This window comes from Vipera berus (genome assembly GCF_964194415.1).
Source record: "Vipera berus genome assembly, chromosome: 1".
NCBI classification, from domain to species: Eukaryota; Metazoa; Chordata; class Lepidosauria; order Squamata; family Viperidae; genus Vipera; species Vipera berus.
The window spans coordinates 231,128,056-231,153,470 of NC_138202.1; the positions used below are offsets into that span (position 1 = coordinate 231,128,056).

The 25,415-nt window shown below is 40.1% G+C and overlaps 1 protein-coding gene across 1 annotated transcript in view; it reads right to left on the reverse strand.

The window, feature by feature from the left end:
• KHDRBS2 (KH RNA binding domain containing, signal transduction associated 2) overlaps positions 1-25,415 on the reverse strand; it is a gene marked incomplete at both ends in the record, with an annotated part of 414,751 nt that overhangs the window by 238,374 nt on the left and 150,962 nt on the right. Inside the window, one exon of the mRNA XM_081316505.1 lies at positions 2,968-3,084. Within this exon, the coding sequence (XP_081172631.1) occupies positions 2,968-3,084 (117 nt within the window). The remainder of the gene's footprint in view (positions 1-2,967; positions 3,085-25,415) is intronic.

Below are 25,415 nucleotides of genomic sequence, written 5' to 3' on the forward strand. Positions count from 1 at the left end.
TAGATCCTAAAAAGCTGGCAAGCATGTATCCGAATTATCAACCAAAATGTTGGAGGTGTGGTGATGAAGATGCAACATATTTTCATGTATGGTGGACTTGTAAAAAGGTTAAGGCCTTTTGGATAAAAATTTGGTGGAATATGCAGAAGATTTTCAAGCAAAGGATAAAGTTTTGTCCGCAACTCTTCTTGTTGGGAATAATTACAGATGCTACGGTTGTGGACACTAAGTTGATGTTGAATTTAATCACGGCAGCAAGACTTTTAATAGGTCAGTATTGGAAGAAAGAGGAACTGCCGACTATAGAAGAATGGACTCTAAAGGTTTCCGACCTGGCAGAGATGGCAAAGATTTTGGCTTACTTGAAAGATCACTCGCAAGAACGTTATATTATGGAATGGAGAAAATGGGTTGAGTACATCCAGAACAAATATAGGGTTAAGAAGTTTCATGTAGCATTTGAATAAGTCTTCCTTCGCTTTTTCTTTCTTTATTTCCTTTTTTTCCTTTCTTTTTTCTTTTCTATATATATTTAATATCATTAAGATTTGTATTATCCTGTATAAGCTAGAGAGTGATGGATTTTAGAGTTTATGGTTGTTAGTATATGGTTGTTTATGATTGTTTTTCTTTTCTATACCTTGTATTTAGCTCTGGGAAGTCGGGGGGGAGGGAGGGAGAGGGGATGGGGAGGGGGGACTGTTAAAGATAAACTGTATGTTAAAACTTTTCAATAAAAAAAAACAAATTGCTAGCCATTCCATAGCAAGGAGGTGACTAGTTTACTTTATTTGCCTTTTTACAAAGCAATCCTTACTTTGTAAATGTTGACTGGGTGAATTTGCAAACATCTATCCACTTGCAGTAACAATACTACACAGGATGTCTCATTATGTTAATACATGTCTCAATGTGTACAAAGACACACATAAACACACATATACTATATATCCACATAAGCTCAGACACACAGAGACCTTCCTTTTGAATAAAATGGCAATTCTGGATCATGCTGCAGCAGGAAGAAGTTAATGATTCACTTTTCTCCCTGTCTCTTAAGGCAATTGTTATATCTCTTCTGATGATGTTTTAACTGCTGAGATAAATGACAAAGTTGACAGAAAGATAGAAAGGAACCACTACAATGTCAGTAATAACTGAGTGGAAGAGATAAACATGCTGGGCCTGGTATGTAACAATCCAAACAAGTGAGTAGAATTAATAAATAAATATTAATGGTTCTGCATTCACCTTGAATAAATTCCACAATACAGTAGCAATATAGGAAGGAATAGGTGGAAAAGCCCAGGGGTAAGTAACCAGGCTGGGGCAGAAAGACAGGAGTAAAGGAAGGACAACATTATTCTTCTTGAAGAAGCTACTTCTATCACCTTTTCTCCTTCCATAAAGGGACAAACCAAGATATTTATATGAACTAAGAATCCTATAATGAATTTGTTTATTTCTTTTTCCTCCACATCATCATTTTTCCTTTTGTGTTATTGTAATTGTAATCTTGAGGGCAGGATTAAGTAACTAATTTATTGATTTGGAAACTACATTGAGTAATTTAGAGATAGATAGATAGATAGATAGATAGATAGATAGATAGATAGATAGATAGATAGATAGATATTGCATTGCTCTTGATTGAGACGAGATGCTGTACAGATAGTCCTTAACTTAAAATCACAACTGGGTCCAGAGCCTCTGTCAATAAGCAATGTGGTTGTTAAGTGAGTTGTGCCTAATGTTATGATCTTTTTTTGTTATATTGTTAAGGAAATCATGTTTGTTAAGCAAATCCATTGACTTTGTGTGTAGGAAACCCCCCTGAGAATGTTGCATATGGCACTCGCATAACCCTAGGACAACCCTGCAGTTGTCGTAAACGCATTCCAGTTGCCAAGCTTTTTGGTTGTGTGATTAAGAGAACACCCTTGTTCAAACAAAACTCCTGTTAAATAAGTCAAGGACTACCTGTAATTCATGATTCTGACTATTTTGAAGTACCTTGATGCAACCGAACCCGAAGAAAATCTTCAGGCTGATACTATCTGCTATAAATTTCAAGAAATTTTAATACAGTTCCAGTTTGAAATCATGCAATTGCAAGTAGATAAATAGTGGGAAGGTAACAGCATTCTGTGTATATGAAGGTAACAGTATTCTGGGCATATGACCATGTAAGTCTCTTCGGACAACACTGGCTTCCTCAGCTAGGAAATGGAGATGAGCACTGCCCCTAGAGTTGGACATGACTGGACAGTGGAAAGCTTTACCTTTTACTTATAATTTATTTCAACTAATAGGAATTCTAAAAGCATACCTGCAAACCCAGTAAGATCTTATACACCTTGCTGTTGGGCACTAATAATAATAGTACAGGTATGCAGTGCAAAGGCATCATTTAATTGCAACTATGCATATTTTGGGGTCCCTTCCATTTTATCTTCACTGAAATCCATCCTGTAAGTTGGGTTAAAGTGAGGCATAATGAAGGCACCATGGCACCTAATGAGTGTCAATGGCAGATGAACACACAAGCCCTTCTCCCAAAGGTCTTTTTTCATGAGGCAACTGGATTTTCTTGTTTTTCTTTGAAGACGTTTCGCTTCTCATCCAAGAAGTTTTTTCAGCTCTGATTGGATGGTGAGGAATGGTCCAGTCAGAACTGAAGAAGCTTCTTGGATGAGAAGTGAAACGTCTTCAAAGGAAAACAAGAAAGTCCAGTTGCCTCGTGAAAAAGGACCTTTGGGATAACTATTGCTTGGATGACTGAGAATCTCCATAAACACACAAACCCTTCATTTCTTTGGACTCAGTGTAGCCCACTATTCACAGCAGGTGGTGGTTAAAATTTCTATACTGATTTTATTTTAAAAGGTATAATCTTCCAAGAATAATATTTTGAACTGTTTTCATCTTCGTTTGATAAGATTGGAAATTGAGACTTGGGTACAATACCTTGGCTTTGTCTCTCATCGAACCTTTACCAAGGATAGACATTTTTGCACCCGTTTCCTCTTGTAATCTTTTCAAGGAATTTCCTCTTGGACCAAGGAGTTTGCCCACAAAATTAAACTAGAAAATAAAGAGAAAAGACGGGATAAATATTAGAAAATATTTCCTTTTTTGAAGTGCAGAGAAATCCTGACCAAGAAAATAGGATCCAGAAATATCATTTCTCTGCAGTTCCAAATCAACTATATTTTATTTATTTATTTAATAATAATTAAAGCATTCACTGTAAATCTCAAAAGCTGTGTACAATTTAATGATACAATAAAACAAAATAAGGAAAAAAATATAAATGAAAAATGGCACAGTCCATAAAGTCAATAGAATAATCTCTAAAACAGTTCATTTTTTAACATTCTCCTGAATAATGTTAGGGAAGGGACTAATCTGATCTTTGCTTGGAGGCGGCTGTAAAGCAGTAGCTTCATTCCTCCTCATTTCCCAGAAGTACAGGTATTCCAAGGAATTTCTCTCTAGATCTACTTGGCTGATTCTATAGATATGCAAAGTGGTAAGGAGGAGCTTAACCTTTCCTTAATAATATGTGGACCTATGTTTATCACTTTCCAAATTATTTTCAAAGCCATTCACAAGTAAATTAAATGCACATCATCATAAGCATATCACTTAGCTTTATATTACCAACTAATAGATATATGTACAAATTGCTTAATATATAAAAACACCTTTCTCTTATAAATGTTTGTTGCCCCCAACATATTTATAGTTAAAGAAACATGAATGCAGTGACATATCCAACAAAATATCAGTAGCACATGTCTGTCTGTCTGTCTGTCTGTCAAAGTTACAGCAGCACAGCATAACTGACTTATGACCATGTTTCACAGTTACAACCTTTGCCGTATCCCTATGATCATGTGATCAAAATTCAGATGTTTCGCAACCGGTTCATATTTGTGATGGTTGCAGTGTCCCAACATCCTATGATAACCTTTTGTGACAAGCAAAGTCAACGAGGAAGCCAGAGTCACTTAACAACTCGATTACTAATTTATCAACTGCATTGATCCACTTAACAACTGAGGCAAGAAAGGTCATAAAATGGGGCAAAATTGATTTAACAAAGGTCTCACTTAACAACGGAAATTTTGGGCTCAGTTGTGGTTGTAAGCCAAGGACTACTGGTATGCTGCTCCAGTGTAGTGTGCAGCTGCACATGTGAAAAAAGTTGATATTGCCGTCAATGAAGCAGTATGCTTAGTGAAAGGTTGTCTCAAATCTACACCAATTGAGAAAATATATCCTCTCACTGGGCATTGCCCCACCTAACATCAGGAGAGAAGTAGCAGCAGATGCTGAGAGAACTAAGCAAGAGAATGATCCTTGATATCCTCTGAAAGGACAGATGCCCCATGCCCACCGACTGAGATCTAGGAACAGATGACAGGAAGAAACATTCTTGAGGTTACACAAGAACAAAATAGAATTTAAGAATGGCAGTGCAAGGCAGTGCTTTTTTTGTGCTGGAACTCACATCTTGTTAATCTTTTATTATATATATATATATATATATATATATATATATATATATATATATATATATATATATATATATATATATCAGTTCTTAACATAAATTTAATTTATTGCATTTAAGGCAAATGTTTCAATACAACAACAATTTTTTAAAATAAAGAAATTATTTACCTTTCACACATATTTAATCGCTGTACACACACCCACACGTCAGTTTTATAATGAAACATAACGGTCGCCACCTGCAGTAAGCACTCAGCGTGCGACCACACGACCAATCACAAGCCGAGCAGTGCCACAAGCCAAGCAGCACAATCACAACCAGCGCGGATGAAGTACACATGCATCGGGCTTGACACACAGGCAGCCCGCATGCATGGTTTTAATGATTTTGTCACTGACCTATTACATTCGACAGGGCAATTCAGGTCCATGTGGACCAAATATCAAATTTTCAAAAGTTACTTTTAAAACTTGGAAAGATCTCTCAAAAAATGGTGCCGGAACTCCGTTCTAGTGCATTCTATGACAAAAAAGCACTGGAGCAAGGAATAATATTAAAGGAGGATATGGCTGAAGGATCCGACTTCCCTTATACTACTTGTAGATCTCTGAATAGGTTGAGAGTTGCCGTGCCTAAGTATATAACTAAAACGCTCAAATGAAGGCTTTTAGCAGATAACAACACACTATGTGAATGTGGGGAAACACAGATTCTGGCCCATCTGCTGGTATGTCGGCTACTACTAGAAATAGGTACCAATAATGACTTATTTTTGGCCAACGACAAAGCCAAGAAGCTGGCTTCATTCTGGCAGTTTAAAATTTGATCTAGGCATGGAAGAAGAAGAATCTATTATCAATCTATAAAATCAATTTATATTCAAAAAAATTAACACTGCATTGCAGTAATTATACCAATCTTTCTTTCATGAGTAATTCACTGGCAATAATCTCTTTTAATCAAAATCCAGACTTCCTTTAAACAGCCATTTTAAAGCAGCTGAAGAAGAGGGAAATATCAAATGTCATTTCTGTAAATTGATTTGCCATTTTCTATTTACTGAGACAGCTTGAGCCGAAACTATCTTCATTTCTGTGCTGAAATCACAATTCCCAGCATTCCCAGCCAGCAGGGGCCAATCAGAGAGTGTCAGAATATCAAGTTTAGCCAATCACCAAGCCCCACTACCATCCACTGCAGGAAACTCCTACTGTGCCTTCACTTTAAAAGAGATGGCCGTCCGGCCCTCAAAAATCAAGCATTTCCTGAAACAATCTGTGGCGCAGTTGAACCATTATTGCCATTAGTTAGTTTTTCTTGATATTCAACCAAAACCTACTTCCCTTTCATTTAAGCCCATTCTTTTGGTTTTGATTTATAGCAACTTCAGGAGGGCCATCAATTCCCCCGCTCCTAGCATAAATAAAACTGGAAATATCTCTGTGACAGATCATGAATTACAGCTCCACAACAAATGGTTCTTTCTCTTTTGCTCACCTGCCAAAAGCTGGCAGGAAATTTTTATTGACTGACTTTTCGACTTCCAGTGCTAAACTACCATACTGTGCTAGAGGAAATTCGAATTCTCCATAAGATCTTCAGGCTACAGAAGGAATCAGTAGCCCCCTCTTGTCTTTTCTTAGATAGCTGATAATTTCAGTCTGTCTGTTTTTGGTCACCTAAATTCAAATATTTCCTCATAAACTACAGGCAGTCCTTGACTTACAGCAGTTCATTTAGTGACCAGTTGAAGTTTCAACAGCATTGAAAAAAGTGACTTATGACCATTTTTCAGACTTATGACCATTGCAACATCCCCACAGTCACGTGATCAAAATTTGACTGCTTGGCAACTGGCATGTATTTATGGCGGTTGCAGTGTCCCATAGTCATGTGATCAAAATTCGACTGCTTGGCAACTGGCATGTATTTATGACGGTTGCAGTGTCCCATGGTCACATGATTCCTTTTGCGGCCTTCTGAAAAGCAAAGGCAATGGGGAAGCCAGATTCACTTTACAACCATGTTACTAACTTAACAGCTGCAGTGATTCACTTAACAGGTTTGGCAAGAAAGGTTGTAAGATGGGGCAAAAATCATTTAACAACAGTCTTGCTTAGTAACAGAGCTCAATTGTGATTGTAATTCGAGGACTACTTATAGTTTGAAATAATATGTATTTTTTAAAAGAATCAGTTGTAGGAGAAAGTAAAAAAAAGTTCATTCTCATTTCAATGCTATACAGCGACGGTAATTTTAAAAAAATGATTGAAAAAAATAAATCAGCAAAGTTCCATGAGCAGTTTTAGTTCATTCTCATCTTTTGGAGATCTTTCTCTGAAGTAAATTGCTAATTACTTTCATAGAAGCTTTCTTCAACAGAATTGTTCTACCAAAATTTGTGAGATGTTTATGATTTTTATAATGCAGGCATCAATCACAATGTAGTGATGTAGAATTAAGAAAGAAAGAAACCAGCACCATTTAATTTTAAGCCAATGTGGAGATTGTTATAATGCAAAGTCTATCAATGGTTTTATGAAACATTTTTAATTACCTGATCAGCCTCTTTTATGTATTATATATAACCTGGATGACACTCAAATTGGAAGAAACTTAATTATTTCAAAAATCTAATTATAGGGTGCACTATAACTCATTGGAATTTTGTTATCATTAATAGCAATTATAATTAAAACAGTACTTACATAGTGATTTGGATGTTCATAACGCAAAGCAAACATTAATTTTCTTATTCAAGTCAGACCTATATTCAAAAGAAACTACTTATTTTAATTTTACTGATGTTCTCTTGCTCATTAGCATATCTTTAAAGAGGCCATATCCATTTGCAGGCAGCTCTGTTTCAACAGGGACAGCTTAAAGACTTACATTTTCAGAAAAACTGAAGCATCAGAATGAGGAAATGGGTTGAAAGTGCTGGTGTTTCTTTGCAACATTACGATTACAAGTGGGAATAATAAGTATTGTATGTCAGAAGACTTTCAGTCTTACTATGCATCAGCTATCTCAATTAATCAGCATTCCTCAAAGAAGCATGTTCCTCTTTGATATTCAGGGGTCACATGATCCACAATAATTACTTTATTCCAGGGCCATTGCCTGATCTGCAACTATACATCTGTAGAATACAATGTTAAGGATAAGAGCAGGAGGAGGAGGAGGAGGAGGAGGAGGAGGAGGAGGAGGAGGAGGAGGAGGAGGAGGAGGAGGAGGAGGAGAAGAAGAAGAAGAAGAAGAAGAAGAAGAAGAAGAAGAAGAAGAAGAAGAAGAAGAAGAAGAAGAAGAAGAAGAAGAAGAAGAAGAAGAAGAAGAAGAAGAAGAAGAAGAAGAAGAAGAAGAAGAAGAAGAAGAAGAAGAAGAAGAAGAAGAAGAAGAAGAAGAAGAAGAAGAAGAAGCAAAGATAGTGATAGGCATCTTGGGTGCAATCCCAAAGCAACTGGAGCACCACTTGAATACCATCGGCACTGACAAAATCACTATCGGTCAATCACAAAAGGCAGCTTTACTTTACAGCTTTCATCCTTTAACCATCAAACAAAATCTGTCCATCCCACCTTCTTGGGAAGAATTTGATAGCTGGGTAAAAATACCAAATCCAGTCTAAACATCTGGCTGACTGACCAACCCTAATAATAATAATACAGAAAATGATAAGGACTGTGTTGACGGATTATGTTTAACTTTAAATTCAGTATGTATATTTGAGTTTTGCTCCACAATATTATCAATTCCTGATGATACACTGGAATATATTACTTTTATGATATATTAGATCCACATATTCAAACCTGCTGCACAAAAGAATGATTTAGCAAATGAGGTTTTTCTGCTGTATGGAAGAGAGAGATAAAGACCATGACACCACAGAAATGATTTATGATAGGATCAAAGCCATAGGCACAACTTCCACATTAACTCATATTGTGGTAAATTCACATAATGTGCTGGTTCATGTAATTTCTCCTTGCTTGATAGTTGTCAGTTGAATATATTTGATGATTCCATCAAAGTTGTAGTATATGACTTATCTTTATATCTGTAGAGTTATAAAAGACCCAATCTAACTTGGGCCAGTCAGGTTATTGTGGTATGTACCATGTTGAGCTTTCTTGATCAAAGATGGAAATTAAATATAATAAAGGTATGTGTTTGTTTGTTATGATGTGTATGATGAATTCCTAGTGACTTTCTGGCAAAGATTCAGAAATGGTTTATCATTGTCTTCTTCTAAACAAGGGGTGTTTTTTTTTTTACTTCCCACTCGTTTGGACCTTTGGTATTTCCTAATATTGTCTTATTTGAACATTAGCTAGGTCCTATTTGATTTTTTTAAGATCTGCCAAAGTAAAGGTAAAGGTAAAGGTTCCCCCGCACATGCGTGCTAGTCATTTCCAACTCTAGGGGCCGGTGCTCATCTCTGTTTCAAAGCCGAAGAGCCAGCGCTTGTCCGAGGATGTCTCCGTGATCATGTGGCCAGCATGACTAGACATCAAAGGTGCACGGAACGCTGTTACCTTCCCACTGTAGTGGTCCCTATTTTTCTACTTGCATTTTTACGTGCTTTCAAACTGCTAGGTTGGCAGAAGCTGGGATGAGTAACAGGCGCTCACTCTGTTACGTGACACTCGGGATTTGACCCGCCAAACTGCCGACCATCTGATCGACAAGCTCAGCGTCCTAACCCACTGAGCCACCGTGTCCCTGCCAAAGTAGTTAAATATAATATCACCTAGCTGTGTGTGTATATTACACATATACATATACATGTACTAGACCAAAATTGTGTTGCTATGTCTCTATTTACATTTTTGCAGTACAAGTAGAAAAATGTAAAGTGGTTTGTTCCTTTTTGAGTAGTAGTGTTGTGGTGTTGGGGATAATGCATATTTTATACTACAAAAGATTACCCTAGTGAAAAGGTACTAGAACATGTCTTCTTGAAACAAAGAGAAGCAAATTGTTTTGTGTATTTTATATAGATTCACTGCAGTGAACACAACAAAACTTTATCTAAAATATCTGTATTCACACCATTTTAAACAAAGCTTATACCAAAGCTTACGTCAAAATTAGCATGCTTAGAATTGCTTCTTAGTGAATTATTTGTATTTTAGTGGGCCTATCTAAAAGGTGAGACAAATACATTCGGATTTCTAAGAGTAAGATTAGACTCTTCGGTAGGGTCTACTCTAGAAGCAATTATTTCTTCAGTTGCCTGCTTTATCATTTCCAAGTACGGTATCTTCTGTAGTGAAACAAATACATATGGGCATTTTAAAGGCTTTACTTTCAAACAACAGCTGCAAACTTTCAGACTAAGTTCCTCATAATCTGTAGAAATAATGACACTTGATCTTAGGTACTTTTGTCTTTCTCAGCAAACTTTGCTTTGTTTTTTTTAATCATCAGCCCTTTAATCTACCATCTGGTTCAATATTTTTTTAAAAAAAAATGGACTGTCTTTAGAGTTCCATACGGAGCCTTTCAAAAATGAAACTTGTGATTCTTTATTGTCTGCAAAGGCAAGCCAGCCTTTGAAATGATGTGTTACATTTGTCTGTCTTCTGGGACACATTATTTGCAACGATCATCAGACAAGGATTGCCTTTGTCAAAAACTTTGATGGACTTGTGTGGTTTCCTTTTTTTAAACAAACTGGAATTCAAAGGAGAAATTACCCTTAAAGAACCATTACCTTTTACTTCATTGCTCTAATTTCAAAAGATGAAAGTTAGTGTGTGTTTTTTTCCAATTTACCTTTAAGTCCCCCTTAGTGTACTTCTCGAATCTGGCAGCTCTCTAGGTGAGCTGGGTGTTTATTCCCAGAATCTCAAGGCAGCATATCCAAAAAAGTGTGTTGACTGGCAACTCTGAGAATTATAGTCCAGTAGAGAAAGCTACTGCATGGCAAAACTTTATATATAAGCTGTTTCTTCGAGATGCAATCCATAACAGCATGGGAATGGTGAATTATGCAAAGCTATGAGTGGTGCCAAGGAGATCAAGTAAGAAGACATTCACATTCTGCCAGCCTTTCCACGTCCTTCTATTTTTTTTTTAAAGTGGGAATGGTTCATGCAACTGGCACTATTTGCTTCACTGTAATAACATCAGAATTCCTGAGTGCTTGGGAATGCAACAGCATCCAGGCAACTGCATCTCTGTGAAGACACTCAGAAAAAATTATTAGCACTTGACCACTTTGGATGAGATCAATGTTTCTGGCTTAGGGACCAGGAAATTGAGACTTCTAGATCTCCCTTAGGCATGAAAGGTGGCTGTGTGGCTTTATCCCAAACCATCTCACAGGGTTATTCTTGTGAAGAATAATAGCAGGCAGGAGCATTGCATATGTTGCTCCCTTAAACAGATAGATAGATAGATAGATAGATAGATAGATAGATAGATAGATAGATAGATAGATGATAGATAGATAGATAGATAGATAGATAGATGCTTTAATGCATTGAGTACATGCCCCTTATTGACACTGTTATTACTGTTATAATTTTAAAAAATGTCCATAATATATCATTCCACTTGCAAATTATAGCTCTTCACATGGTAGAATAGGGTTATCCCATTATCTCCATGGGATCAGAAGACTTTAGAAATGCAGACCTTAGAAAACAGGTTGTTTTATTTAAATGTCATGCAACATACATTTCTTTCAAACTTCATTTGAAGTGTTTAAACAAATAGATATTCATCTCAGATAAAAAAGATAAGAGAATAAAGAATATGAAAATTATTCTAAAGCATAATTACATCCTTTATTTTGTGTGACATATGAAAGAAGAAGCTTCAAAGACATTTTTGCTGCCCAGCTATAGAATTAAAAACCTAATGATTTCCTGTTGGTTTACTCATCTTTATTTCTGATTCAAGTTCTTGCATATTTCAGCTTATGTAGTTAAAATGACCTTACCCACTGACAATTCTGAGTACTAGAGAAATATATGAAGAATATAAAGAAGTATATGTACAAAGGATGTAAGAAACATTAGTGAAACAGAGGGGGAGGAGGTGAGAAAGAAACTCAAGATCATAATTTCTTGATTATTTTTAGTATAACAGGAGACAGAGGGAAATTTGGCCATCAGTGCTGGTGTCTACTGTTGTAAAAGACAGACCTTGTCTGAGGTGGGGGGAAGGAAAAGGGGGTAATGGATTTTCTCATAAGTTGAAGAGGAAAATCCAAAGACTTGTGACACACAATTCCAGGGTAACAGGATTATATTCTTAATAAATAAGCAATCCACTATGGACATTTTCCCAAAGCTGGAAATACTATATCTGGATAGAGAGGATTGTTCACACATAATATTTGAGAAACATAACACAAAAAACAGTGTAGCTAAAGATGTTAGGCATCCCTTCCATGCTTATGAAAATGAATTTCATGCTGTCTGTAGTCATCTTGCAGGGGAGATGGGTGGCATAGAAATTTAATAAATAACTAATAAATGAAATAAATTAAACATTTCTGAGTTGGAAGATAGTTTTGCAAGACACTGTATGATGAAATATAACTATGATGACAGGCAAATATAAGGGATTTTCAAATTGTATTTCTTATATAAATCCATAGGACACACACATACACATAACACAAACACATTAAACTAGCATGGACAGAAACAAAAGCTGGGGGAAAAAATCTGTTTTTCCCTCCCCTAAATGATGCTTATCTAGCCTGTAATTGAGTTAATCTGAGTTACCCTCTAGACTCCTTCCAACCCTCTCAACAAATCTGCATTCATTTCCATAGCTGAATTGAAATAAATTATTCATTATGAAAATGGATTTTTCCAGCTAGAAATAATATTTATTTCATTATTACTCTGCCATTAAGGAGCAACATGCATACTTAAGACACCATTCAGTACAAGGCTAGAGTGCAGAATAATACATGCTTTCCTTTGTATGCATAGCCATTTAATAGACTTTTTAGTCATTTTTTTCTTCTCATTTTAAGTTTTGGACCAGCTAGTGATCAGCTTCAGGCATGAGAAAGTGGAAGAACTGCTGAGTGATCAGGGGTTCTCCCCCTTTTTTGGGGGTGGGTGGGTGGGTGGGAGAAGGAGAGTGGGAAGGAATCATGAATCCTATTCTGATAACCAATGATTGCAGTAAAAAGCAGTCTAATTTGCTTTTATATAATATTAGTCAGAGGGGGAAAGCACTGAGAAGCTGCCACAGAAAGATAATTGCTGGTTTGTGAGGCTGTATTGGAAGAGATTCATTATAAGTATGAAAGAAAGGGAAAAAAACAAGGTTTTTCTTGTCATAAACACAATGGTGCTACAGTGACGACTGTATCTGTTTCAGAGAGATGTATACTATTGAAATGAAGAGGTATTCCATTCACAAATACATTCCAGATGTATGCAAGCCCTATGCGGAACGAGTATTAAATATCAAAATATTTTTGAAAATGGGAAAGAAGATGAAAGAGGGCACAAACTTCCTTCCTTCTTTCATTTTAAAAAAATGATTTGAGGAAGAGGAGTCTTGCAGCCCTCATCATTTGGAGGCTACCGTTTGCTTCTTCAAAATGCTTTGTTTTAATGGGCAGTTTACAGGAGACTGTTACTTGCATGGATGGAGCTGATTCCTTTTGTGCGGATAGGTGGGGAAAGGCAAAACATCAAAGGTGTGGGCAATTTGCTTTGAAAGCTGTAGTGTGTTTTTGTGCTTTTTGTAATTGTAAAAGGCATTGGGAAGAAAGTATATTGCTGAATCCAGCCCATTTTTTCAGGTTAAGAATTCAAATTAAAACATCCCTGAAAAACTGGCTCTGTATCTATGTCAGCCCTTGCTCGGAGGGCTCCTCCACTGAAGGGGAGAAAGAAGAGAAAATCAGGTTGTGCCTGCAGATGCATACCTTCTAATGGAACCGGCCAAGGACTGGGTAGCTTATCTCAATGGATAACAACACACACACACACACACACACACACACATTCCAAAAATGAGAATTCTCCTGAGGGTGAACCATCTTTCATAACATCTCCCAGAATAGACTTTTGTGCTGGCAGTATATCTACATAAAAGCTGTTACACCTTTTGCTGGTGAAGAGGAATCCAACAGGGAGATGCCTCTGAGCTGTCTTTGAGTTGCTCAGCAAGGCTTTGCATTGCAAAACAATTCAAATGTCTCCTCAAGGTCCTTTCTGGACCGAGATGCCCTACATACAGTCACCCACGCACTCGTTACCTCCTGTATAGACTACTGCAATGCTCTCTACATGGGGCTGCCCTTGAAAACCACCCGAATGCTTCAGCTGGTGCAGAATGTGGCTGCACGGGTAGTGATGGGAGCTCCCCGATACTCCCATATTACACCCCTCCTGCGTGAGCTGCATTGGTTACCGGTTGCCCTCCGGGTGAGATTTAAGGTGCTGGTTCTTACCTTTAAAGCCCTACATGGCTTAGGCCCAGGATACTTGCAGGACCATCTGCTGCCGGGAATGAATTCCCATCGCCCAGTACGCTCACATAGAGACGGCCTCCTCAGGGTACCGTCGGCTAGACAATGTCGGCTTGTGACCCCCAGGGGAAGAGCCTTCTCTGTGGGAGCGCCAGCCCTGTGGAACCAGCTCCCCCCGGAGCTTCGGATGGCCCAAGATCTCCAGTCCTTTCGCTGCGGCCCCAAAACACTCCTTTTCCACCTGGCTGACCTAGACTGACAGGGATTTTAATTATATTTACAATTCTAACTTTATTCTTTAATTTATTTTAATTTATTTAAAATTTTATTTTTTAATTTACTGTACAGAGACCTTTAAGTTTTGATGTTGTTAGCCGCCCTGAGTCCCTCGGGAGATAGGGCGGGATATAAATCCCATAAATAAATAAATAAATAAATAAATAAATAAATAAATAAATAAATAAATAAATAAATAAATAAATAAATAAATTCTTCACCAAAGAGACTCTGTCGTTCCCAGATGCGCTGAAAGAGATTCATGGCGGACGAAGCCACCGGCGGAGCCATACGAGCCATGCGGCCCACCAAAACAGCACAGGGCGAGGAAGCCGTACACCATGAGGACGCCGAACACATGGAAGACCCAGAAGACAACACAGAAGTCGACAAGCTACGAAGACACAATGACCAACAGCATCACAGCAACAAGCAACAAGGGGCAACTTACAAGGCAGATCAACTTCCTTAGGTGCCCAGGATGTGGTGGCCGCCACCAATGCATGGACTGTAGGTTCCGGACAGCCACGTGTCGGGCCTATGGAAAAACCGGCCACATTGCTTCCATCTGCAGAGGTCACCAAAGGGACCAGCAATCGAATCACCAGTCGGACATTCCGACGAGGAGAGGTATTGGGGCCCTGGGACAGTATAGTGTACGTTTTTGCTCCAGCCGCAGAAGCATTTGCCGCACAGGAACTTGCCGCCCTATTAAGCCAAAGTTTAGACTTCAGGTTGAGCTGCAAGGGGTCCCCTGCAAGATGGAGCTGGACATGGGCTCAGCCATATCCATTATTTCACTTGAGACATTTAATTTTGTCTGCAATTGCAGCAAGAGATGGGACAAGCTGAGGCCATCTGACATTATACTAACTGACTTCCAGAATGCTAGAGTCGCAATCAAGGGTGAGGCCACACTAGCTGTTAAATTTAAGGGGTTTTCTGGGCACCTGTATGTTGTCGTAGTAGGGGGTCAGCGAACGAGCCTGATTGGGCTCGACTGGTTTGATGCACTAGGCATCCAAGTAACCAGAATCAACCGGACGCAAGTTGCGAGTCTAGCAACAGTATGCGAAGAATTCGCAGATGTGTTTGACTCAGCTCTGGGGATGTACACAGGCCTGCCAATAACATTTAAACTAGATCCTACTGTAGTGCTGGTCAGGATTAAACCTTGTAGGGTGCCATTTGCTCTTAAACACAAAATAGACACTGAGTTAGATAAACCTGTAGAACAGGGACTACTTCAGCCAGTAGATGGGGGTGGATGGGAGACCCCAATCATAATGCCACTAAAAGCCAAAGGGGAGGTCCGAATCTGTGCCGATTACAAATACACAATTAATCGTGCACTCAAACAGCATGCATACCCGGTACCAGTAGTAAGCCACATCCTGGTTTCCTTGCAAGGTAGTACAATTTTTGCAAAATTAGATTTGGCTCAGGCCTACCAACAGCTTCCTGTTGACAAGGCCACAGCCGCAGCACAGACAATTGTAACCCACAGGGGGGTGTTTAAAGTAAAACGCCTGCAATTTGGCGTCAGTGTAGCCCCCAGAATTTTTCAAGGCATTATGGAGCAGATGCTCAAGGGCATTCCGGGGGTTTGCCCCTATTTTGGTGACGTGCTCATCACCAGTGAGTCCACTGAGGTGCTAGCAAAGAGGCTCAGAGCCATCCTTCAAAGGCTGCGTGAAGCAAGCCTCAAGCTTAAAAAGAATAAGTGTAGTATTGGAGTCCCTTCAACTGAGTTCTTGGGGTTCCGTATAGATGCCGATGGCATCCACCCTGCTGAGTCAAAAGTAAAAGCCATTCAGATGGCACCCAACCCCAAAACAAGGGGAGAGCTTCAGGCATTCCTAGGCCTCCGAAATTTTTACCACGCATTCCTTCCTAACAAGGCCGCAGTGGCAGAGCTGGCTCTTGGACAAAAATATTGCGTGAAACTGGACTAGTGTTCACGAAAGAAGTTTTCAGGAATTGAAGGCTCTACTGTCTGTCAGTTCCACGATCACTCACTTTAAGGAATCGATGCCGGTATGCCTTGCGTGTGACATGTCCCCATACAGGATGGAGGCTGTCCTAAGTCACTTGGAGAGCGATGGGACTCAAGTTCCTATTGCTTTTTATTCAAGGACACTATCCTCCGCTGTGTGTAATTACACACAAATTGACAAGGAGGCATTGGCCATAGTAGCTGGAGTAAAAAAAAATCCATGACTACTTATACGGCAGGGACTTCATGGTCTTCACAGTCCATTAACCACTACTGGGGTTATTCACTACAGACAGACAGACACCCCACATCCTATCCCCTAGAATGTTAAGATGGTTCATTTTTTTATCGGCTTACAGTTTTAAGCTAATTCACAAACCTGGCAAGGATATGGGCCATGCAGATAGCCTGAGCAGGCTTCCACTGCCTCACATCAAGCCAGATCCTGCCCCAGCAGCCCACGTTTTATCCATTCAGGACTTGCCGGAGTTTCCCCTTCATGTGGGGGACATAGCCGCAGAAACGGCAGCAGACAAGACTCTAAGCAGAGTACTATCTTGGGTACACATGGGGTGGCTAGAGAAAAGCCCACGTCCTGAGTTCCAGAGCTACTTCACAAAGAGACATGAGCTCTTGGCTCATAAGGGTTGTGTTCTTTGGGGAAACAGGGTCATTATTCCCACCTCATTAAGGGACAGGGTATTGCAGTCACTTCATGAAGGTCATCCGGGTATTGTTCGCATGAAAGCTTTGGCACGAAGGTATTTATGGTGGCCAGGATTAGATAAAGCCATTGAGACTCAAGTTCATGGGTGTTACACATGCCAGCAGTCTAGGCCTGAAATGCTGCACGCGCCCGTCCACAGGTGGGAGGACACACACACCCTGGTCGAGGATTCATATAGACTTTGCTGGGCCCTTTCAGGGACAGCTCTTTCTTATCATGGTCGACAGCCACTCTAAATGGCTGGAAGTTATACCAATCGCAAATATGACTACTGCTAGGACCATCCAGGTGCTTAGGAAACTCTTTGCAATGCATGGTCTACCGGACGTCATAGTGTCCAATAATGGGGCCCAATTTACTGTGGCAGAATTTCAGGCTTTTCTGAGGGCAAACCTCATTAGGTATGCGACATCAGCTCCATTTCACCCATCTAGTAATGGTCAAGCCGAATGAATGATACACACCATGAAAGAAGCATTGAAACGCATAGTGACTGGGGACTGGCACCACAGACTGGCCGACCTTTTGCTCTGCCAACACTCCACACCGTGCACAGCAATGGGCAAAAGCCCAGCAGAGTTGCACTGGGGGAGGCAACTAATCACAAAACTGGACAGGTTGCACCTACACTGGGTGGCAGCTGAGGCCTCTTGCCCAAAACCCCCAAGGGGTCTGCAAGTGGGCGACGGGGTGTGGGCCAGGAACTATGGGCATGGGAACTTGTGGGTGCCAGGGAAAATCATCAAAATGTTGGGCCCCCTGTCATACAAAGTGGGCCTAGAGAGCGGACGAGCTGTTCATCGCCATATTGATCAGCTTAGAAAGCATTTTCCAGAATCGCCACCAAGCGAGGACTTCGTCCCAGGTCCCATCCACAGACCGCAAACCGGCAGCCAGGCCAATCAGTCCATATGCTCTGAGGTCCCAAGCAGTCAGTGTGCTGTTACATCAGCTATAAAGTATTATGCAGTGCATGTTGTGCTGCCACCATGTGGTAGTTTGGGAACTATAACATTTATGTTAATTTGTTATGTAAATCTGTTATGCTAATTGTTCAGCCAATCCCTCCCATTGTGTGACGTACTTCCTCCTTCTTCTTAACCCTGAATGTTCTATCACTTCCTGGGCACCATTCACATGCAGTCTGCTCTCATGGTAGGACCATTACTATCTTTGACCTTGAAATACCGTCCATTTCATCATCTACTACATCTTGTCTGCTGTAATCTTCTCTGCATGCAAATAAAGATCCTTGTGAATGATAAAAAGGTAATTTCATGAGTTCAGCTATCTGGCAAGACTGTCAGCAGTGACTCTGTCCACTCATACAGGTCAGGCACAGGGGTCTCAGCAAGGGGATACATCATTAAACAACAGTTGGAGTCAGAATAGTCGGAGCAATGGGGAGGTGGTCGTAGGGGGGGGCAAAGCCCAGGAGTGCAACATGGGGCCCCTGACTGAGAAAGCCAACCAGAACACTACAGCCGCTGTGCTAACTCTGCGGAACTATTGGACTCTGGGGTGGGCCGACCGGAAATGGCCAGCCAGAGAATTCCGAGTCAGCCAGACTCACTTGAACTTATGGACCCTGGTCTACCCAGCCCGGCAGGCAAGCTGGTAGGCCAGGGAGTGCCTGGCTCTCCTAGGCGTTCCATGAGGGTTCGCAAGCCTCCTGCGTATTTACAAGATTTTGTTCCAAAATAACTGAGCTATAATGTTGTATGTGTCATTGATTGCTGCTAGCCAGGAGAGCCTCTGTATTAGCAAGTATGGAAAATGTGTACATTGCATATTATTTTTGTATCTCTGAAAAACTTGTAATTGCTGTAATCATTCCCCTTGTTATTATAATGTGTGTACATTCTAGGGGGGAGGGGTGTAATGTATTGCACTTTGTCTTGCTTAGGAATATCACGTGGGGTTAATTGCTGAAAGGTTGCTCAAGCAGGGAAGCTGGCTAATGGCTCCCAGCTCCTCAGACAACCCGTCTCCAGCTCCGCCATTGGCTGCTTCTGGGGCGGCAATAGGTTGCTTTAAACCTATTGGCCGCCACCTAGAGGCCAGGGTATAAATTGCTGCATTCGCAGCCATGTTTCCCAGTTCAGTTCCTGCAACCAAATAAAGAATGTTTCTTGCTGAACTCACTTGCCTCGTCTCATCAATCAAGCAACGAACCCAGTATCTAACAATGATCATAAAGAAAATGTCAATCACATACTGTAATGCATGAATGTGGAAGACACCTTAACTCAGTGGCTCCCAACCTTTTCTATACCCAGCACTCCTAGAATGCTTCTGATATATTCTCACACCCCTTACAAAAGTTTGAAATAATGGCAATGAATTATGCATATATACTATAATTTTTGAAAACCCATGTTTTCACAGTCCCTGGAATATTGTCTTGCACCACGGTTGGGAACCCCTGCCTTAACTGATTCTCTTTTCCATTCTGACAACTTCTAAGATCGAGGCTTTAAGCCTACTCTCAACCAAGGACCCCTTCATGGATTACTGCCTTGTCGTGGTGAAGGGGCTTGCGTAATTCAATGAAGCTATGAGCTATGCCGTGCAGGGCCACCCAAGACGGACAGGTCATAGCCGAGAGTTCTGACAAAACGTGATCCACTGGAGAAGGAAATGGCAACCCACTCCAGTATCTTTGCCATGAAAACCCTATGGACAGTGTTGTTGTTAGCTGCGAAGTTGTGTCCGACCCATCGCGACCCTATGGACAACATTCCTCCAGGCTTTCCTGTCTTCTACCATCTTCTGGAGTCCATTTAAGCTCACGCCTACTGCTTCAGTGACTCCATCCAGCCACCTCATTCTCTGTCGTCCCCTTCTTCTATTGCCCTCGATCTTTCCCAGCATTAGGCTCTTCTCCAGTGAGTCCTTCCTTCTCATTAGGTGGCCAAAGTATTTGAGTTTTAGCTTCAGGATCTGGCCTTCTAAAGAGCAGTCAGGATTGATCTCCTCTAGGACTGACCGGTTTGATCGCCTTGCAGTCCAAGGGACTCGCAGGAGTCTTCTCCAGCACCATAGTTCAAAGGCCTCAATTCTTTGGCGCTCAGCCTTTCTTATGGTCCAACTTTCACTGCCATACATTGCTACTGGGAAGACCATAGCCTTGACTATACGCACTTTTGTTGACAGGGTGATGTCTCTGCTTTTTAGTGTGCTGTCTAGATTTGCCATGGCTTTCCTCCCCAGGAGCAAGCGTCTTTTAATTTCTTGGCTACAGTCCCCATCTGCAGTGATCTTGGAGCCCAGGAAAACAAAATCTGTCACTACCTCCATTTCTTCCCCATCTATTTGCCAAGAATTGAGAGGGCCAGATGCCATGATCTTGGTTTTCTTAATGTTAAGTTTCAACCCAAGTTTTGCACTCTCCTTCTTCACCCGCAACAAGAGGCTCTTTAGTTCTTCTTCACTTTCTGCCATTAGAGTGGTATCATCTGCGTATCTTAGGTTGTTGATATTTCTTCCGGCAATCTTAATTCCAACTTTTGATTCATCTAGCCCTGCCTTTCTCATGATGTGCTCTGCATATAAGTTAAATAGGCAGGGCGACAGTATACAGCCTTGCCGGACTCCTTTCCCAATTTTGAACCAATCAGTGGTTTCGTGTCCAGTTCTCACTGTTGCTTCTTGACCCACATATAGGTTTCTCAAGAGACAAATAAGATGGTCTGGTACTCCCATCTCTTTAAGAACTTGCCACAGTTTGTTATGATCCACACAATCAAAGGCTTTAGCATAGTCAATGAAGCAGAAGTAGATGTTTTTCTGGAACTCCCTAGCTTTCTCCATGATCCAGCGTATGTTGGCAATTTGATCTCTAGTTCCTCTGCCTCTTCGAAATCCTGCCTGTACTTCTGGTAGTTCTCGATCCACATACTGCTGAAGTCTAGCTTGTAGGATTTTAAGCATGACTTTACTAGCATGAGAAATGAGTGCAATGGTGCGATAGTTTGAACATTCTTTGGCACTGCCTTTCTTTGGAATTGCAATGTAAACTGATCTTTTCCAATCCTGTGGCCACTGTTGAGTTTTCCAAATTTGCTGGCAAATTGAGTGTAGCACTTTTACTGCACTGTCTTTTAAGATTTTGAATAGCTCAGCTGGAATACTGTCACCTCCACTAGCTTTGTTGTTGCTCAGCTTTTCTAAGGCCCACTTCACCTCACATTCTAGGATGTCTGGCTCGAGGTCAGTGACCACCTCATTGTGATTATCTGGGACGTTAAGCTCATTCTTGTATAGTTCTTCTGTGTAATTTTGCCACCTCTTCTTAATCTCTTCTGCCTCTGTTAGGTCCCTGCCATTTTGGTCCTTTATCATGCCCATTTTTGCATGAAACGTTCCCTTCATCTCTCCAATTTTCTTGAAAAGATCTCTGGTCCTCCCTATTCTATGGTTTTCTTCTATTTCTTTGCACTGTTCATTTAAGAAGGCATTCTTATCTCTTCTAGCTATTCTCTGGAATTCTGCATTCAATTGGGCATATCTATGTTTTTCTCCCTTGCCTTTCGCTTCCCTCCTTTCCTCAGCTATTTGCAAAGCTTCCTCAGACAGCCATTTTGCTTTCTTGCATTTCTTTTTCTTTGGGATGGTTTTGGTTGCTACCTGTTGTACAATGTCGCGAACCTCTGTCCATAGTTCTTCAGGCACTCTGTCTATCAGATCTAATTCCTTAAATCTATTTGTCACCTCTACTGTATATTCAACAGGGATATGATTTAATTCATACCTGAGTGGCCTAGTGCTTTTCCCTACTTTCTTCAGTTTAAGCCTAAACTTTGCAAGGAGAAGCTCATGGTCTGAGCCACAGTCAGCTCCTGGTCTTGTTTTTACCGACTGTATAGAGCTTCTCCATCTTTGGCTGCAGAGCATATAGTCAATCTGATTTCTGTGTTGACCGTCTGGTGATGTCCATGTGTAGAGCCGTCTCTTGGGTTGTTGGAAAAGAGTGTTTGCTATGATCATCGTATTCTCTTGACAAAATTCTATCAGCCTGTGCCCTGCTTCATTTTGTACTCCAAGGCCAAACTTGCCTGTTATTCCAGTTATCTTTTGGCTTCCTACTTTAGCATTCCAATCCCCCATGATGATAAGGACATCATTTTTTGGTGTTACTTCTATAAGGTGCTGTAGGGCTTCATAGAACCGGTCAATTTCATCCTCTTCAGCACTGGTGGTTGGGGCATAGACTTGGACTACTGTGATATTGAATGGTTTGCCTTGGATTCGAACTGAGATCATTCTGTCATTTTGAGGACAGCGAGTCCCTTGGACTGCAAGGCGATCAAACAGGTCAGTCCTAGAGGAGATCAATCCTGACTGCTCTTTAGAAGGCCAGATCCTGAAGCTAAAACTCAAATACTTTGGCCACCTAATGAGAAGGAAGGACTCACTGGAGAAGAGCCTAATGCTGGGAAAGATTGAGGGCAATAGAAGAAGGGGACGACAGAGAATGAGGTGGCTGGATGGAGTTACTGAAGCAGTAGGCGTGAGCTTAAATGGACTCCAGAAGATGGTAGAGGACAGGAAGTCCTGGAGGAATGTTGTCCATAGGGTCGCGATGGGTCGGACACGACTTCGCAGCTAACAACAACAACAACCAAGGAATCAACCCTGATTGTCCTTTGGAAGGACAGATCCTAAAGCAGAAGCTCAAATACTTTGGCCACCCAATGAGAAGAGAGGACTCCTTGGAGAAGACCCTGATGTTGGGAAAGATGGAAGGCAAAAGGAGAAGAGGATGGCAGAGGATTGAGTGGTTAGATAGTGTCATCGACGCAACATATATGAATTTAGGCAAACTCTGGGAGATAATGGAGGACAGGGGGTACTAGCGTGCTATAGTCCATGGGGTCGCGAAGAGTCAGACATGACTAAGCAACTGAACAACAACAACAACAGCAACAAAACAACAACCAAGGAAGCTGATTGCTGCTTAGGCGGTTAAGTCAGTCCAACCTACGTCACAATACAATAAAGATAGCAAATTTGGGGCAATTCCACAGGCAGGACACCCACTGTGGGTCGGTCGTTCTTACAAACAGCATCTTGGATCTTTGTGATATCCCATTTTTTTAAAAAAAAAAATAAAATCTAGGATTAGGCTCTAGAGCATGCATAAAATCTTTTTTCAGAAGACATCAAATGATATACTTCTAAGACACTGCATTTTCTCTTTGTTTCTGCTGCTAAATGGAAACAAGCATGTCTGCCATTACTCAATGGTAAGTAAGCTGGGTACATTTTAAAACAATTCCTTCTTCTCTGAAAGCTTTACTGGAATTTTTTCATTCTGTATAAGCAGATCAAGGTCCCTCCTGACCTGCAAATGAAAGCTAATCAATGTTCCAATGTCTCCTAACAAAATGTAGTAGAGCATATCTGAAAACAAATACTGTAAATCAGAGACTTAAAGAGCAAAAAAAAACTATTAGAGCTCATAAATATCTATCTCCTGAACAGAAAGTGGGTTCTTATAATCTCCCTCCCTTCCTCCTTTTGGAAATACTAAAAAAAAAGGATTAAGTTGTAACACTCACGAGATCCACTTGTGGGACATCCAAAATAAATTGGCAGACTACATTCTCCACTTTTGATTTTGTATGACATCATTTGACAATTACAGCATAGTAAGCTTGTGACTGAACTGGCACCCTTTGTTGAGGAGAGGGAAGTTTGGTGTCCCTGCAGTTCTTGGAGTTTCTATGTGTTGTACTGCTGAGAAGCATTTCTGGAAGATGGGAATCAAAGAAACCCTAGACTCCAGCAGTTATGGCATTTCTATAGTAGTCATATAACTTGATTGATGTATTATTGACATATGTTGCTTAGGGCTTGATATTCTTTTCTAATGCATCCTTTAGCATTATAATCAGAAACAACATACTGTATATGAGATTCAGGGTTATCAAGATATAGTAAGAACTTAAAAATTAGCGTGATCCACAGGTTATTTCCTTTTAGGTTTGTCGCATATTCAGTTAGATGTTCAAACTGGATTTGGCAGGATGTAAGCTGATCCGAGTAAAGGTGCTTTTTTGCAATTGACTATTTTGCAGTTGACTATGGCTATTTTGTCAATGCTAGTGGTCTTCATTAATATGGTTCGTCACACAGTCTGGCAGATATTCAGACTGGACTTGGCATTTTTAAGTCATTTTCATGGCCCTGGGATAGGCAGATGGGGATGTCTGTTGGTGTTACAGATATTGTCTGCAGAATGGAAGGTGTTCCGAGTAAAGCCACCTTTTGCAATCAACTGATAGTGAATTTGTCAATGCCAATGGTGTTCAAGTGGTGCTCCAGTTGTTTTGGGATTGCACCCAAGGCACCTATCAAAAACTGGTATTATCTTTGTGGGTTTTTTTTGTTATTGCTATTGTTATTATTTTGAATTAGCTCCTTCGGAGGAAACTAAGTTTGCTACATTGCAGAATTGCTTCTCAAATATTTGGCATTTGACTATTTAAAAAAATTGGGTTATATCATGCTTGGATTGCCACAAAAAAAGTTAAGTAGAGATAATCCTTGACTTACGACCACAATTGAGACTGGATTTTTATTTTGTTGCTAAGCAAGGCAGGTTGTTAAGATTGTTATACCCAATTTTATGGTCTTTTTTGCTATAGTTGTTAAGTGAATCATACAGCTGTTAAGAGACTCTAGCTTGCCCCATTGACTGCTTGTTGGAAGTTGCCTGGGAAGATTGAAAATGACAATCAATTTTCTCTGGGATGCTGCAACCATTGTAAATACATGCCGATTATTGAGCACCTGAATTTTTGATCATGTGACTATGGGAATGCTGCAATGATTGTAAGTGCAAGGACCAGTTGTGAGTCACTTTTGTCAGTGCCATTGTAGCTTTAAATGGTCACTAAATGAATGGTTGTTAAGTTGAGGACTATCTTGGAAAGTCACACATGTACTTAATAGAAATTTATCAAATATTACCTTTAAACCAGCTTTTCACTGGTAGACAGGCAACTTTACCTAATATCATCTTACATATAGTCTATTTCTGATGTAAAAGTTCACTTAATGATATTATTTAATTATGACATCAGTTTTACTTTCATGGAAAAAATATAGTGTTATTGTGGGTTATTCTGTTTCTCTCATTTTTTCTTCATTATTATTATTATTATTATTATCATTATATTTTAAATATCTTTCTTTAATTTGTAGCTTGTATTATTTGATATTTTTTACATTCATCGTTTATTTTTGAATAACCTGGAATGAATAACCAATGAGTTTTGGTTTCCATTGTTATCATTATTAGTAGTAGTAACTATAGCATTTAGTCCTGTATGTAAAATTCAGTAAAATGACATTTAAAAACTCTGTGAGGCCATAAATAAATAAATAAAGCAACCTTTCACAAAACTTTCACACATAAATTAGCTCTGAG